Genomic DNA, 14785 nt, shown 5'->3' on the forward strand with positions numbered 1-14785 from the left:
TAGTCACTAGTTCTACTTCCCTGATGAGCATATTTTTGACATGTGTCACTTTTTGATTACTTTATCTATTGAACATCGTATCAAAGGAATCACACGGTCTGTGTTCTTTGGTGGCTGGCTTTTGCTGAACGTGATGTCTGCGGAGATCCATGCAATATTGTTATCAGTAGTTTTTTTTTTAATTGCTGAGTTTTTTGTTTTTTTTTTTAAAGATTTTATTTATTTATTTGACAGAGAGAGACACAGCGAGAGAGGGAACACAAGCAGGGGGAGTAGGAGAGGGAGAGGGAGAAGCAGGCTTTCCGCTGAGCAGGGAGCCCGATGCGGGGCTCGATCCCAGGACCCTGGGATCATGACCCGAGCCGAAGGCAGTCGCTTAACCGACTGAGCCACCCAGGCGCCCCTAATTGCTGAGTTTTTGTTTTATGAACAATTTAACTTTTTTTTTTTATTTTTTTTTAAAGATTTTATTTATTTATTTGAGAGAGAGAAATGAGAGAACACATGAGAGGGGATGGGGTCAGAGGATGAAGCAGACTCCCTGCCGAGCAGGGAGCCCGATGCGGGACTCGATCCCAGGACTCCAGGATCATGACCTGAGCTGAAGGCAGTCGCTTAACCGACTGAGCCACCCAGGCGCCCCTAACTTTTTATTTTGAAATAGTTTGAAGTTTACAGAAAAGTTGCCAAAAATTACTAAGATTTTTTGTGTGCTCTTCATGTAGTTCAATGGTTTTTACCATTTTCTATATTTACTTAAGCATTTATTTCTTTCTCTGTATGTGCATATATGTATGTAATTCTTAACATAATTTATAATATATAACATTTTATATAAGTTTTTTCTATTTCATTTGAGAGTATGATGTAGACCTCATGCTTCTTTTCCCTTAAAACATTTCAGTAGTGTTGTTTTTTTTTTTTTTAAATTATTTTTTGGGGGGGAGGCCTGGAGAGGGGGAGAGAGAGGGAGCCTGATGTGGTACTTGATTCCACGACCTTGAGATCGTGACCTGAGCTGAAATCAAGAGTCAGACGCTTAACTGACTGAGCCACCCAGGCACCCCTGTTATAATTTTTTAAGTAAGCTCTCTGCCCAGTGTTGAGCTTGAATTCATGACCCTGACATCAACAGTTCCATGATCTACCAACTGAGCCAGCCAGGCACCCCTTCAAGGTTATTTTCTGTTTTTCCTTTTAAGATTTTATTTATTTATTAGAGAGAGAGAGCACCCGTGTGCAGGTGCACACCCAGGTGGCGGGGAGGGGTAGAGGGAGTGAGAGAAGCGGATTCCCCACTGAGCAGGGAGCCTGACATGGTGCTCGATCCCAGGACCCTGCGATTGCCACCTGAGCCGAAGGTAGACACTTAACCACCTGAGCCACTCAGGTGCCCCTTCAATGTTATTTTCTAGGAATAAGAACATTTTCCTACATAATCACAGTAAAAATTTCAGTCATAATTAACATTGATACAATACTATTACCTAACCCATAATTCCTATTCAAATTATTACAGTTGTCTCTTTAAAGTTTCTTACAGCGTAATTTTTGTTGGTTCAAGATGAAATTAAGAATTGTACAGGCACCTGGTCTTTATATCTCTAAGTCTCCCTTAATCTGGGATTTTTTTGTTTGTTTGTTTTTGTTTTTTTGACTCATATTTTTAGAGAGTATGGTTGACTGATTTTGTGTCTATCAGTTCGGGTATATCTGATGTTTTTTCAAGATGATCTTCAGTTTCTGCATTATTGTCAGGAGTGTAACAAATACTGCTGTATTCTTCTCAGTGCATCACATCAGGAGGCATGTGGTGTCCATTTGTCTCAGTATTAATAATGTTACCTAACTTAGTAACAGCCAGATGGAAGCGATGCATAGGGCAGGGTATGTGGGAATGGGTACAGAGCTTCAGTGCTCTCTCTGGCATACCACCTTCTCCTTGAAGCTCCACTACAGTTTGTTTATTCATTCTTCTGTTGATGATCTTTTGCAGTGATGAACATAGTAGCCAAGTGTCAGTTTTTGGTAATTATGAATAAAGCTACTATGAATACCGTATCTTTGTCTTTTGGTAAAAATTTCACTTGAATATTTATCTAGCAGTGGATTATGGGATCATGAGGTAGATATATATTTAGATTTGATAGATATTGCCAAACTATTATCTGAAGTGGTTGAACTAATTTGCACTAATGGAGTTATTAATTTTGTGTTATCTTAATCCAGATTTGGCTAAGGTAAAAATAGTTTGCTGCTGGAATGCGGACAGAACTCTTCATTTATTTGGGACTGTGTATGTGAGGAGTGCTAGAAGGGTAGCTCTTTTTTCTGTCCTTGGGAGAATGGAGGTAAGGAAGTGTGGGGGCAGATTTATGTTCCTAGGTGTTCATTCTGGTAGTCTTTGTCAGACTATGCATAGTACTGCCTGGACTTCATCCCAGATTTGCCATAGATTTTTGGGGGCTAAGTTTTACATATCCAGGAGATGGAGATTTGCAGGAGTGAACAATTTTTATAAGAAAGATTCAGGAGGTTTTAAAGGAGTACATGTTTTGAATTGTTAGTAGTGGTAGCTAATCAGGTTGTCACGAATTCTAGAAGCAGTATCAGGGAACACTTTCAGGGTCGAACTGTTAGCTGCTGTGCTGGATTCTGATTCCGCTTTGGCTTCTCCTTGTTGTGTTTCTCCAGTTAGGACTTAAACTACATGTATCTGCAGCTCCTTCATGTTAGTAGTGATTGTGTGTGCCCAGAAGTTGTCTGGCTTCTTGACACTGTGCCAGGTTGTGAGAAAATGGTAGACTTAAGAGCTGAGAGGCCAAGGTCTCCCTTTTCTTTGTTGCAGACCCAACAATAAGAAAGAGCTGGGTTGATTTATTCTCTCTCCTCTCTTAAACATGCACTCACATGCACACAGTGATAGATGAGGTCCCAAAGAGGAGCTGAGGAACCCAGGAAAACTAGAAAAATACACAGAGAAAAAGGAAAATAATTATACTAGTAATTAGAGATAAAATAATTGCTAGTAGGGGCTAACGTAGCACAGAATTGTTAAGATGTTGACAAAAAGGCCAGGTTATATCACATTCATGGTTAAGTACAGGATGCAGTTTATCAAAGAAGACCAATTTCCTGATGTTAATCACAGAGGGAATATATTAGTTGAAATCTCTTATAAAGAATTTTGAGTAATGGACAGGTCTGAAAGAGTGGTTATTTAGGAATGTTTTGTCAGCTATTTTTAAGTCAACTCTCAGAAATTTGAGGGTAGACCTATGTCTGAGGTCCTTATCCCAGAATTGGAGTAGCCAAAGAAGAGAAAAGGTCAGAGGAGGGAGGTGAGAACCTTTCCTTCTGTTCTGTCATAGTTGGTTTTGGCATGAGAAAGATACGCTAATAGGGTGGTCTCTGAACTAAAGAATATATATATATTTTTTAAAGATTTTATTTATTTATTCATGAGAGACAGAGAGAGAGAGAGGCAGAGGGAGAAGCAGGCTTCCCGCGGAGCAGGGAGCCCGATGCGGGACTCGATCCCAGGACCCTGAGATCATGACCTGAGCCGAAGGCAGACGCTTAACCATCTGAGCCACCCAGGCACCCTGAACTAAAGAATATTTTGCACGCATTCTATCAGAAGCACTTTATGCCATTATGCCCACTTTATGTCCTTTTCCGACTCCTTCCTCAAAGGTTTGGGTGCTTCTATATTTCAGAGATGCTAGGACCAGGACTTGTTCTCAGAATTCTTGAGGCCTGCTAACTCCACTATGTCATGTGTGAGGTCATGAGATGAATGAAAGTCCATCAGGTTATTCATCCTTTTTGTTGCCTCATCTCCATAACCACTGAGTTTTTTTCGCCCATTGACCCAGTCTCACGGTTTTATTCCTTTCCAAGAATTTTTATTGAGGTTTCTGACATGTTATTTTTGTGTGTTAAACCTTTTCATATGTTAAGCTGTTCATAGGTTGTTTTTCAGCATTATTAAGGTAACTGAAGCCCATCCTGCCTTGATAATTTTGCCTTCTCTTTAGCGCTCTGAGGTTACCAGTACATTTCCCTGCATAGTGGTAGCTGTGTCAGTAGGCAGAATCAGGAACTTTTTTTTTTTTAAGATTTTATTTATTTATTTGACAGAGAGAGAGAGACAGCGAGAGAGGGAACACAAGCAGGGGGAGTGGGAGAGGGAGAAGCAGGCTTCCCACCGGGCAGGGAGCCCAATGCGGGGCTCGATCCCAGGACCCTGAGATCATGACCTGAGCCGAAGGCAGTCGCTTAACCAACTGAGCCACCCAGGTGCCCCTAGAATCAGGAACTTTATTCTCTTGCATTCATGGCCTGTTCTTTTCTTTTGCTAGGGTGACCATTCAGCCTGGTTTACTCCTATTGTCTCTGTGTAATTATTAATACCCTGCTTGCACACACATTTTCTGGTGTATATATGTACATAAACTGTACCCCTAATGTGGGACTTGAACTCACAACCCTGACATTGAGTCCCACGCTTAACCAACTGAGCCACCCAGGCGCCTCCCCTTACCACATTTCTGTAATTACTCTTTAAATCACCAATGACTTCATTGTGGAAGCCAATGAAGACTTTTCAGTCTTTGTCTTTTTTGATTTCAGTGTTTGAAACTTTTGAACTCTTCTTCTTTTTTTTTTTTTTTTTTGAGAGAGAGAGACAGAGAGAGAGCATGAAAGGGGGGAGGGTTGGAGGGAGAAGCTGAACTCTTCTATAGAAAAAAAATTGTGGCAGTACTATCTTTGTTGTATACACAAATTAGAAACTTACTAGGAAAAGAATTATCCATAATTCTACCATTCAGAAGTAAATATTAACATCTTGGGACATACTTCTATATACCCACTAAGAATATATTTTAGAATGTGTTGAATGTTACTGTATTCTCTGTACTCTGTAACCTGCCTTGAACACTTAATATGTTGTTGACATCTTTTTATGTCAGTGAATGTAGTTATTATTTGTTATTATTACCTCTCTCTATATAGGTATGTAGGTCTGGCTTCCACAATATCTGCTGAATTTCTAACACCCCTCTTTTCCTTTTAGATCTTGCTAATTCATTCTCCTCCTGGCATCTTCCTAAAGTATCAATTTCATCCTAGACATTTTCTTGCCCTAATATTTTTATAGCCTTTCATTGCCGTTGGGATATAAAATACAAAGTCTTCTTTTTTTTTTTTTTGTAAGATTTTATTTATTTGAGACAGAGAGAATGAGATACAGAGAGCATGAGAGGGAGGAGGGTCAGAGGGAGAAGCAGACTCCCTGCTGAGCAGGGAGCCCGATGCGGGACTCGATCCCGGGACTCCAGGATCATGACCTGAGCCGAAGGCAGTCGCTTAACCAACTGAGCCACCCAGGCGCCCCAAAATACAAAGTCTTCTATGATATGGCCACTAATTTCAATCTTCACTTTAGTTTTTAGCTTTATTGAACAAATGGATAATCTCCCCCAAGGATCCTGGTTCTTTCTCCTATCTGTTATAGATTCAGTGAGTGTGGAGAAAGTGAGAGTCCATGATAGGGTGAAAGGTTAGTGCTAAAGATCTTTCATTGTGTAATCTTTTCTCTTCTTGCCCAGTATACTCCTGCATTGTGATTGCTGGGCTTTGTTCTTGTCCCTTGAGCTTGTCCCTGCTTGACTTCTGCTATGGGGTAGTTTCATTCAATTTTTGGTTATAGTTATGTAAATTTATTTCCAAATCTGTTTTCTCATCCCCATCCTGACTCTGTCGTGGAATTCAAAGTCTATATTAATGGTCTTTTGGGGTATTTCCTCAGGTGTGCGTTCATTTTGACCAAAACTATGAGTGTCTTTCCTCCCAAATTTTATTTTTCTATTTTCTCTTTACTTCCAAGCTTTATATACAGATTGAAAAAGCACTCCACCTCAGTATTGAATCTTGTAGGTTCCATTCCATTTCTGCATTCTCTGTTTAGATTTTCCTTTCCAGAGGGACCAGTGCTGCTTCTACTGAGGAAATGGAGTAGATACTTGAATGGACCTTGGTTTTATGCATGCCAATGTAAGGGAGGGAGGGCAAGGCAGTCCTTCCGGGGCAAAGGAATAGCATGAACAGAAGCGCAGAAGGAGGAGAATGCAGTGGAGAGTAGAAAGTTCTCATTTGGGGCGCCTGGGTGGCTCAGATGGTTAAGCGTCTGCCTTCGGCTCAGGTCATGATCCCAGGGTCCTGGGATCGAGTCCCGCATCGGGCTCCCTGCTCCTTGGGAGCCTGCTTCTCCCTCTGCCTCTCTCTCTCTCTCTCTGTCTCTCATGAATAAATAAATAAAATCTTTAAAAAAAAAAAAAAAAGTTCTCATTTGGCCTTGAGTTTGGAGGTGAAACAGTAGGAGATTGAATTGAGGAGGTATGGTTTATCAGATTGGTGGGGACCTGAAATACCAGGAGTTTTGCTATACATGGTAGGTTTATTTATTTATTTTTATTAAAAAAGATTTTATTGAGAGGGAGAGAAAGCGAGAAAGAGAACACGAGCAGGGTGGGAGAGGGAGAAGCAGGCTCCCCACTGAGCAGGGAGCCCAATGCAGGGCTTGATCCCAGGATCTTGGGACCATGACCTGAACTGAAGGCAGACGCTTAACTGACTGAGCCACCCAGGCGCCCCATACATGGTAGGTTTAATTGACTGTTTTACAGAGGGGTAGGCATGACCAAAGTGGTGCTTGAGGAAGATGATCTTGTTGGTTGTGAGTAGTTAAAGAGGGTGATTCAGGAAGCAAATTAGAAATTTTATTGTAATAATCCAAACATGAGTTAACAAAGAGTGCAAGAGGACTCTTGAAGGAGGAACTGACCAAATTTGAGACAAAATGACAGGATATAAGAAAGCAGGGAGGAAGGAGTTGCAGATGATTCTGTGCTTTTGAGTCTGGCTGACTACTGAACTGTGAGAACAGTGGTACCTGATGAGTTGTTGATGAGGTAGATATCTAGGAGGATCAGGCGGCTGGAAATGCCATCTGGGTCATGGGAGAAAAAATGAAATCCGTAATTCACAGCAGGGCAGGGCGGGAGGCCCTTTCCAGGGTCTGCAAATTTGTAGGAGAATTTTTCATTGCTCTTGTTATAATGACACTCCAATCCCCATGTGTTCCTCGTTACCCTGTGATTTAGTAGGCAGAGTTCTATCCTAAGTACTGGTAGAGAATACCATCGTAGATTAAAAAAAGTTCAAGACAATATCTAAACAGTTTATAGTTAAATAAACCACGGGTATGCTGAGGGAAGTCAGAAAAGAGAAACTTGGGGAATGGCAACTAAATAGGAAGGAAATGAAGATAGGAAAACAATAGCAGTACAATGTTGGTCATGGAGGGAAAAGGAGGAGAGTTTCAAGAAAAGGCAATGTAGAAAGGCAGAAGAGCACAGCATCCAGAGTCTGGTTCAAATCCTGACTTGCTGTAACAATTCAGGGCTGTTTTCTGATGGTCACAAGTCTCCTGGGGCTTTGGGTTGACAACATTTAGCTCAAGGCGGAACCTATGCATTTCAGGACCTCCTTGCATCCTTAGAAAGGACAACTGAGAAATAGGCCCTGGTTCCATTCTAAATAATTTATAATTCAGAGGCATTGGGTAAGGCAGTCTCTTTAGTACATATATAAACACATTAGAACTGGGGTTATTCATTTATTTATTTTTAAAAGATTTTATTTATTTATTTGACAGAGAGAGACACAGTGAGAGAGGGAACACAAGCCAGGGGGAGTGGGAGAGGGAGAAGCAGGCTTCCCGCTGAGCAGGGAGCTGGACACAAGGCTCGATCCCAGGACCCTGGGATCATGACCTGAGTCAAAGGCAGACGCTTAACACTGAACAACTGAGCCACCCACGCACTCCAACTGGGGTCATTTAAATGGATGTGGAAGGAGCAGTCTTAGGTGGGGAATTCAGAATTAGAGATTACAGTACTGTAAGCATTTATATGAGATTTCTTCAACAGTCATGACTCTTAGATTTCGTGTTTTAATTCATAAAAGAGAACAAGTAGAACACCATTCTGTGTAATACAGGTTTCTTTAGTGGATAATTAAATCACAGATTATTATTCTTACAGGTTCTTAAGGGTTCTTCAGAAATTTTTGTATTAGGAAGTAATCTTCTTATGGAAACTATGTTATAAACGGTAGTTAGGTTTCCATCTCAGGGCATTAAAAAGATAGCTTTTAATGTTTGTGTAGTATGGTAGGTAGTTTGGTACTACCTGAAAGGTTTATAGGTGGAATGGTAAACAGGACGGGAACAGGATTTCCTTGCTTGTTCCTTAGATACTGCCTAAGGCTTCTCCTGTAATTCAAGACTGCTCGCTGCAGGTGGGAAAGTTAGGCATTACACAACTCTAGGGACTCCATTTGCATCCTTTGTGGTAATAGTGCCCATGGAGTTTTGTGCTTACAAGACCTGTGTCACCTCAATAATTAAAAAAAATTTTTTTTAAAAAGATTTTATTTATTTATTTGACAGAGACATAGCGAGAGAGGGAACACAAGCAGGGGGAGTAGGAGAGGAAGAAGCAGGCCTCCCCGCGGAGCAGGGAGCCCGATGTGGGGCTCGATCCCAGGGTCCTGGGATCAGGACCTGAGCCGAAGGCAGACGCTCAATGACTGAGCCACCCAGGCGCCCCCACCTTAATAATTTAAAGGGGAAAATTTTTTTTAATCTCGTAAGCGATTTTAATATTTTCACAACTATCAAATAATTCAGTTTTATTTTTTTAAAAGATTTTATTTATTAGCGTGAGAGAGTGTGTGAGAGAGAGAGCACAAGTGTGAGAGAGAGGGGGAGCTGCAGAGGGAGAGGGAGAAGCAGGCTCCCCGCTGAGTAGGGAGCCTGATGGGGGGCTCCATCCCAGGACCCCGGGATCATGACCTGAGCTGAACACAGACCCTTGAAAGCAGGCGCTTAACCAACTGAGCCACCCAGGCGCCCCCAAATAGTTCAGTTTTTAATGGAGAGTTATTTGCCTTGTAAATTCAATCTGGTTCAAATCTTGACTTGCTTTATAAATTCAGAGCTGTTTTCCAATGGTCAAGGTCCCACAGGGGTTTGAATATAAAACATTTGGCTGGGTGGGGTTTAAAATGGTAGTAAAAACACTCCTTCAAGATGTTTTGTATTACAATAAAGTCTTATAGTTGATGTAGTCTCTGCAGGTCTTTGTTAGCCAAGTAGGTCCACATACTTTTAAAAGCACACTGAATTAATTTATGCCAAATGTGGTCACAGGGATAATTTATAAGCAGAATACCTGTATTGATTTACAGTGGGCACCTTCTTGGGCTCTGATCATCACTACCTTGGCAAGTTATTTCAGTTGGAATGTACCATAATTTAATTGAATCTAACATGCATCAGTTATGCGATTCTTTATGTATTACTAAAGAAGAAATCATACTGTGAAGTAAGCTCTGCCACAGAGTTTTTTAATTGCTTAAAATTTTTATTTTACATTTTTTTCCGTTCAGTCGTCTGCAATGGCTCTCTTATTTTACATTTTTAGATTTAAAAGACATTTTTTGAATAATTTTTGAAATTATTTTTTAAGTACTCTCTACACCCAACATGGAGCTCGAAGTCATGACCAAGATCAAGAGTTGCATGCTTTTTTTTTTTTTTTTAAAGATTTTATATATGAGAGAGAGAGAGTTTGCATGCGCGCGCACACACACGCACGTATGCACGTGGGTGCACACGAGTGAACAAGCACGAGCTGGGGGAGGGGCAGAGGGAGAAGGAGTGGCAGACTTCCCGCTGAGCAGGGAGCCCGACTCAGGGCTGATGCCAGGACCCTGAGATCATGACCGGAACTGAAGTCCGACGCTTCAGGGAGTGAGCCACCCAGGTGCTCCAAGAGTTGCATGCTCTTCTAACTGAGCCAGCCTGGTGCCCATTATTTTACTTTTTTTTTTTTTTTTTTTGCTAGAGAGAGAGAGACAGTGAGAGAGGGAACACAAGCAGGGGAAGTGGGAGAAGAAGCAGGCTTCCCGCTGAGCAGGGAGCCTGATGCAGGGCTCTGTCCCAGGACCCTGGGATCATGACCTGAGCCGAAGGCAGACGCTTATCGACTGAGCCATCCAAGAGCCCCTATTTTACATTTTTAAAAAAGTTCTTTTAAACTTATTTAGCAAAAAAGTCTAATAGATTTTTATTATATGGTATATATTTTGTGTATATGTTAGAGAGAATAGAAGTGAAATAAATTGGTTAAGGTATTCCTCAGATTTCTACATATTATGTCTGATTCTTCTAAATAATGAAAAATTTAGGATTATGGAAGTTTCCTTCCTCTCCTCTCCCCACCAACGTAGTGTCAGGTTATTAAGGGTATTAATAATGAAATGTTTCTTAGGGGACTGCTCCATTGTTTTCTCATCAATTTAAAATACAGTGATTTGGTGCTTCTGAAGTTCTTAAGTCTAAGTTGTTTAATTTTTCCCCTTTAAATACTTTGGTGCTGGTGCATGTGGCCACATGTGGGTTGTGCATTGTCTAGTCTCAGTAGCAAAGCTTCATCTACATGTGGTTTTTTTGTTCTTTTCCTCAGGTTCTGTAAGGCACTTACAATCATTTCTCTGATGACAAAAAGTTACTTCACTAGTTTCCCATTGCTGTGTTTGCTTTCTTTTCTATTATATACTACATTTTGCTTCAATTTAGAATCATTTTATAATCTTTTGAGAGACATTTTAAGCAACAGTTTAAAATTGGGTACTAGCAACAATACAGTTGAAAGGATGATAGTAAAGAGCTATGACCAAGTTTACCATGGGCAGACAGTGACAACTGTGGCACAGCTTCCTTTGGGTGAGAGCAGTGGTAACAGGACACCAAGATGTATTCCAATTTCAGAGAGGTTAAAATGCGGAAAACCATGTATCTTACGTGTTCTTTTTTGAATTACCAGTTGCTTAAGAGGTAGGGAGGGCACTAAGTTGATCTCAGCTTGAGTCTGGTGTGCAAGCTTGCGGGGCCAGGTAGCAGGGAATCAGAGTTAAGTTAGAGAATATGGGTGTCTCCCTGGAGCCCTGAGGGTTAAACTAGGGCTAGAAATACCTTCCAGAAGGAGGGCAGATAAATTATTTTTTAGTTACTTTTATTTTGTATTTTTCCCCACCTGCTAAGCTTGCCCCCCTTTTCTTTTTTCCCCAGAAGGCAGATAAATTAGTAGCTGATTATGGATGTTAACATACTTTTACTTGCCCTTTTCTGCATTTTTGACCAATTTCTAGTTAATATTTTTATTTTTTATTTTTTTTTAAAGATTTTATTTATTATTTGACAGAGAGAGAATGAGAGAGAGAGAGCACATGAGAGGGGGGAGGGTCAGAGGGAGAAGCAGACTCCCCGCTGAGCAGGGAGCCCGATGCGGGACTTGATCCAGGGACTCCAGGATCATGACCTGAGCCGAAGGCAGTCGCTTAACCAACTGAGCCACCCAGGCGCCCTCTAGTTAATATTTTTAAACAATCTCTACACCCAATGTGGGGCTTGAACCCACAACCCCGAGATCAAGAGTTGAATGCTCTACTGACTGAGCCAGCCAGATGCCGCGGGGCATTTTTTTCTAGTCAATTATTTTTAGATCTTTTTTTTTTTTTTTTAAGATTTTATTTATTTATTTGAGAGAGAGAATGAGATAGAGAAAGCATGAGAGGGGGGAGGGTCAGAGGGAGAAGCAGACTCCCCGCTGAGCAGGGAGCCCGATGCGGGACTCGATCCTGGGACTCCAGGATCATGACCTGAGCCGAAGGCAGTCGCTCAACCAACTGAGCCACCCAGGCGCCCTATTTTTAGATCTTCTAAACAAATCAAAGTGTGATGTGAATTTATCTTGGAGATATTTACAGTATATTTATGGTATTTATAGTATTTTCCATTTTTAAGCAGTGATACTCTTTTTTTCCCCAGCTTTATTGAGATATAGTTGACATATAGCATTGTATAAGTTTAAAGCGTGTAGTGTATTGATTTGATACTTTTATATATTGCAAAATGATTACCACCATAGCATAAAGCTAACACCTCATTCCATCACATACTTACTATTTCTTTTTTGTGGTGAGAACATTTAAGATCTAAGCTCTTACGAACTTTCAAGTATATAATATGATATTATTAGCTGTAATCATCTTGCTGTACATTAGATCCCCAGAAGTGGAACTTTGTACCCTTTGACCACATACCTCCCTACTTTTCCCACCTCCCAGCCCCTGGTGGCCACCACTCTACTCTGTGTTTCTCTGAGTTTGGTTTTTTTTTTTTTAGATTCAATATGTAAGTAATATCCTACAGTATTTGTCTTTTCTTGTCTGACTTCACTTTAAGCTCTGATATTTTAAAATGGTTTTTGAAAGGTCACTCATGAAATTTATTAGTGAATTATTTTAACTTGATGGTTCAAGATAATTTTTTTAAAGGATCACTAGTGTATAAAATGCTAAGCAGAAAGTGGGGAGAGTTGTAGCGGAAGCTGTGAGATAGGAAGGGGGGATGCTTATTTTAAGAATCTTTAATATACCTCATGGTGATGGGAGAGCAAGGAAGTAATATATATTAAAATGTAAATCTGTTACCCTTCATTCACTCCCTTTTGCTCAGTGGTTAATGAAGAAGGTCCTTAATTTGGTCCCTGGTGCCCTGCATGGTCTGCTCCTACCTATCTCATTGGCTTCATCTTATACCATGCCTACTTTCCCCAGATAAACTTAAGAAGATAGTGACTTGAAATGTAAGGTGGTTTATGAATTTCACTTTGCCTGCTATCCTGTTATAAACAGTGATTAAAAAATCTCATTCTGTTGGCTTTGGTTAAATGGAGCCAGGGAATAAGTAAAACACCCTAGATAGACTTTCTGGGCTGGAATTCTGCATTTACTCTTCATTAACTGTATGGAGATATTTTTCTCATTAACAGGTTTCTCCACATATAAAAATCTATTGTAAAAATACGGAAAATAATGGCAGCGGAAACGCAGACACTGAACTTTGGGCCTGAATGGTGAGTTTTCAAAATCTCATCCTATTTGATATTGGATATACTACTAGTATAGTAGTAAGGTATTTGTACAGATGTTGGGTGGTTTATAAATGTACATGTTTTTGAGACTTTGATTTTTGTGCCTAGTTGAAATCAGTGTAGTTTATCTAGGAATAAATTACTGTTTGGTTAATGACTGCATTCTGTATTTAAAAAAACTTTCTTGTTCTGGCTTTGTAATGATAATGGAATTTTCTTGGTCTGGTTTTGCACTGATAATGGTTATGTAATGATAATTGACTCCCTGCAGTCCCACCACCCTAGCAAATTACTTGCTTTTTCATTTGAGCCCTTGTCTAGGTGCATATAAAATTTTACATATAATTGTAACATTTTTATCTGTGTATGTTTTCTGCTACAATGCTGTTTTGTGAGTGCTGTTCATAGACTTATTTGAAAACATAGTTCTTACTGAATTATTATTTGAATTTTATTTTATTGATGGGCTAGGCAGGTGGTCCAGAATTATACTGGCTATTAACTGTAGCTCATCTAAGATTGGGATAGCATTTGCCATAATAACAATTAATTGACCTTTGAGTCTCTTACAGATGTGTTTGGACCCTGAATATGGAATTCTCATGGAATTTTGAGATCCATCACATTGTAGTGTGACTTTTCTCCCCTCTTCTTCTTTTCCCCCCAATGTTGGTGATTGAAGATCCTCTCGTCAGTGGCATGAATAGTTGCTTTTTCTATTCTATTCCAGAGGCAGTATATAAAGTAGATAGGTGTCTTAAACATTCCTGATTGTTTAGGTGAAAAATGATGCAAACTTCTGTAGTAACTCTCTGTTTGAAGACACTTATTAACTTATTTTATGCATTTCTTTTTATATGTAATTTCTAAATTTTCTTGGCCCTTATAGCTAGCATTTGGAGACTGAGGAGAAATCACTACTTGAAGTTCTAAGAACTGATGCAGCTTCTCTATTTTGAGAATTTATTTTGAAAATGTTGACCTAAGTAATGCTGTACCTGTTTTAGTTCTTAGTTTGTATTTTAAAAATAATTTTATTACCATATTAGTATATGTTTTTAAAGAAATTAGAGATTACAAGTAAGCCAGAGGAAGATATAATCACCATAATTTTATCATCCATGATATAACCACTGTAAATAGGTTAGTTTATCTCTGCAGGTGGTTTTATGTATGCTCTGTGTATATGTACATTTATTTTCACAAAAATGGGATCATACTGTACATTCAGCTTTGTAACCTGCTTTTAAAAAATAACCACTTCAAAAGTATCTTTTTTTATCAATAAATGTTTTCTATTATCTTAAATGGTTGCATTGTATGATGTACCATCATTTATTTAGTCTTCTAGATGTAGCATATATAGGCTGTTTTCAGTTTTTCATTATTATAAAAATATTTTTGATGAACGTTCTTGTAGCTAAATCTTTATTCACATCTTACTGACTTTATAAGGTGGGTTTAAATCCATATAGCTCACTTTGTAAACCATTTTGTGTGTAACTCTTCTGCCTTTATCTAGAATTTTGTAACTGCTTCTCTTTTGTATTTACACACTTTCTTTGTAAAAACATGATTAAACTTGTCAGCTAACTTAAGGAAGTTGTCCCCCCCCCCCCCCCCCGCCTTTTTAAGAAAAAGAGACAACACTAGGAATTTAGCCTAAACAAAAGGAGAAACTGCTGGAGATGTTCTAGAGTCAGTACATGTTAAGC

The 14785-nt window shown here is 39.6% G+C and overlaps 1 protein-coding gene across 10 annotated transcripts in view; it reads left to right on the forward strand.

Moving 5' to 3' along the window:
* Positions 1 to 14785, forward strand: part of GIGYF2 (GRB10 interacting GYF protein 2) — a 149658-nt gene that overhangs the window by 14819 nt on the left and 120054 nt on the right. For all 10 annotated transcript variants that reach the window (XR_008505561.2, XR_010410348.1, XM_064587258.1 and 7 more), the window contains one exon: positions 12969 to 13052. Coding sequence is in view for 8 of the 10 variants with exons in the window: in XM_064587258.1 (XP_064443328.1) it covers positions 13012 to 13052 (41 nt within the window). In the remaining 2 variants the exon portion in view is untranslated. The remainder of the gene's footprint in view (positions 1 to 12968; positions 13053 to 14785) is intronic.

The sequence above is a fragment of the Mirounga angustirostris genome, unplaced genomic scaffold, assembly GCF_029215605.1.
Source record: "Mirounga angustirostris isolate CCGP_5_RB_7025 unplaced genomic scaffold, mMirAng1.0.hap1 SCAF_3, whole genome shotgun sequence".
Taxonomy (NCBI): Eukaryota; Metazoa; Chordata; class Mammalia; order Carnivora; family Phocidae; genus Mirounga; species Mirounga angustirostris.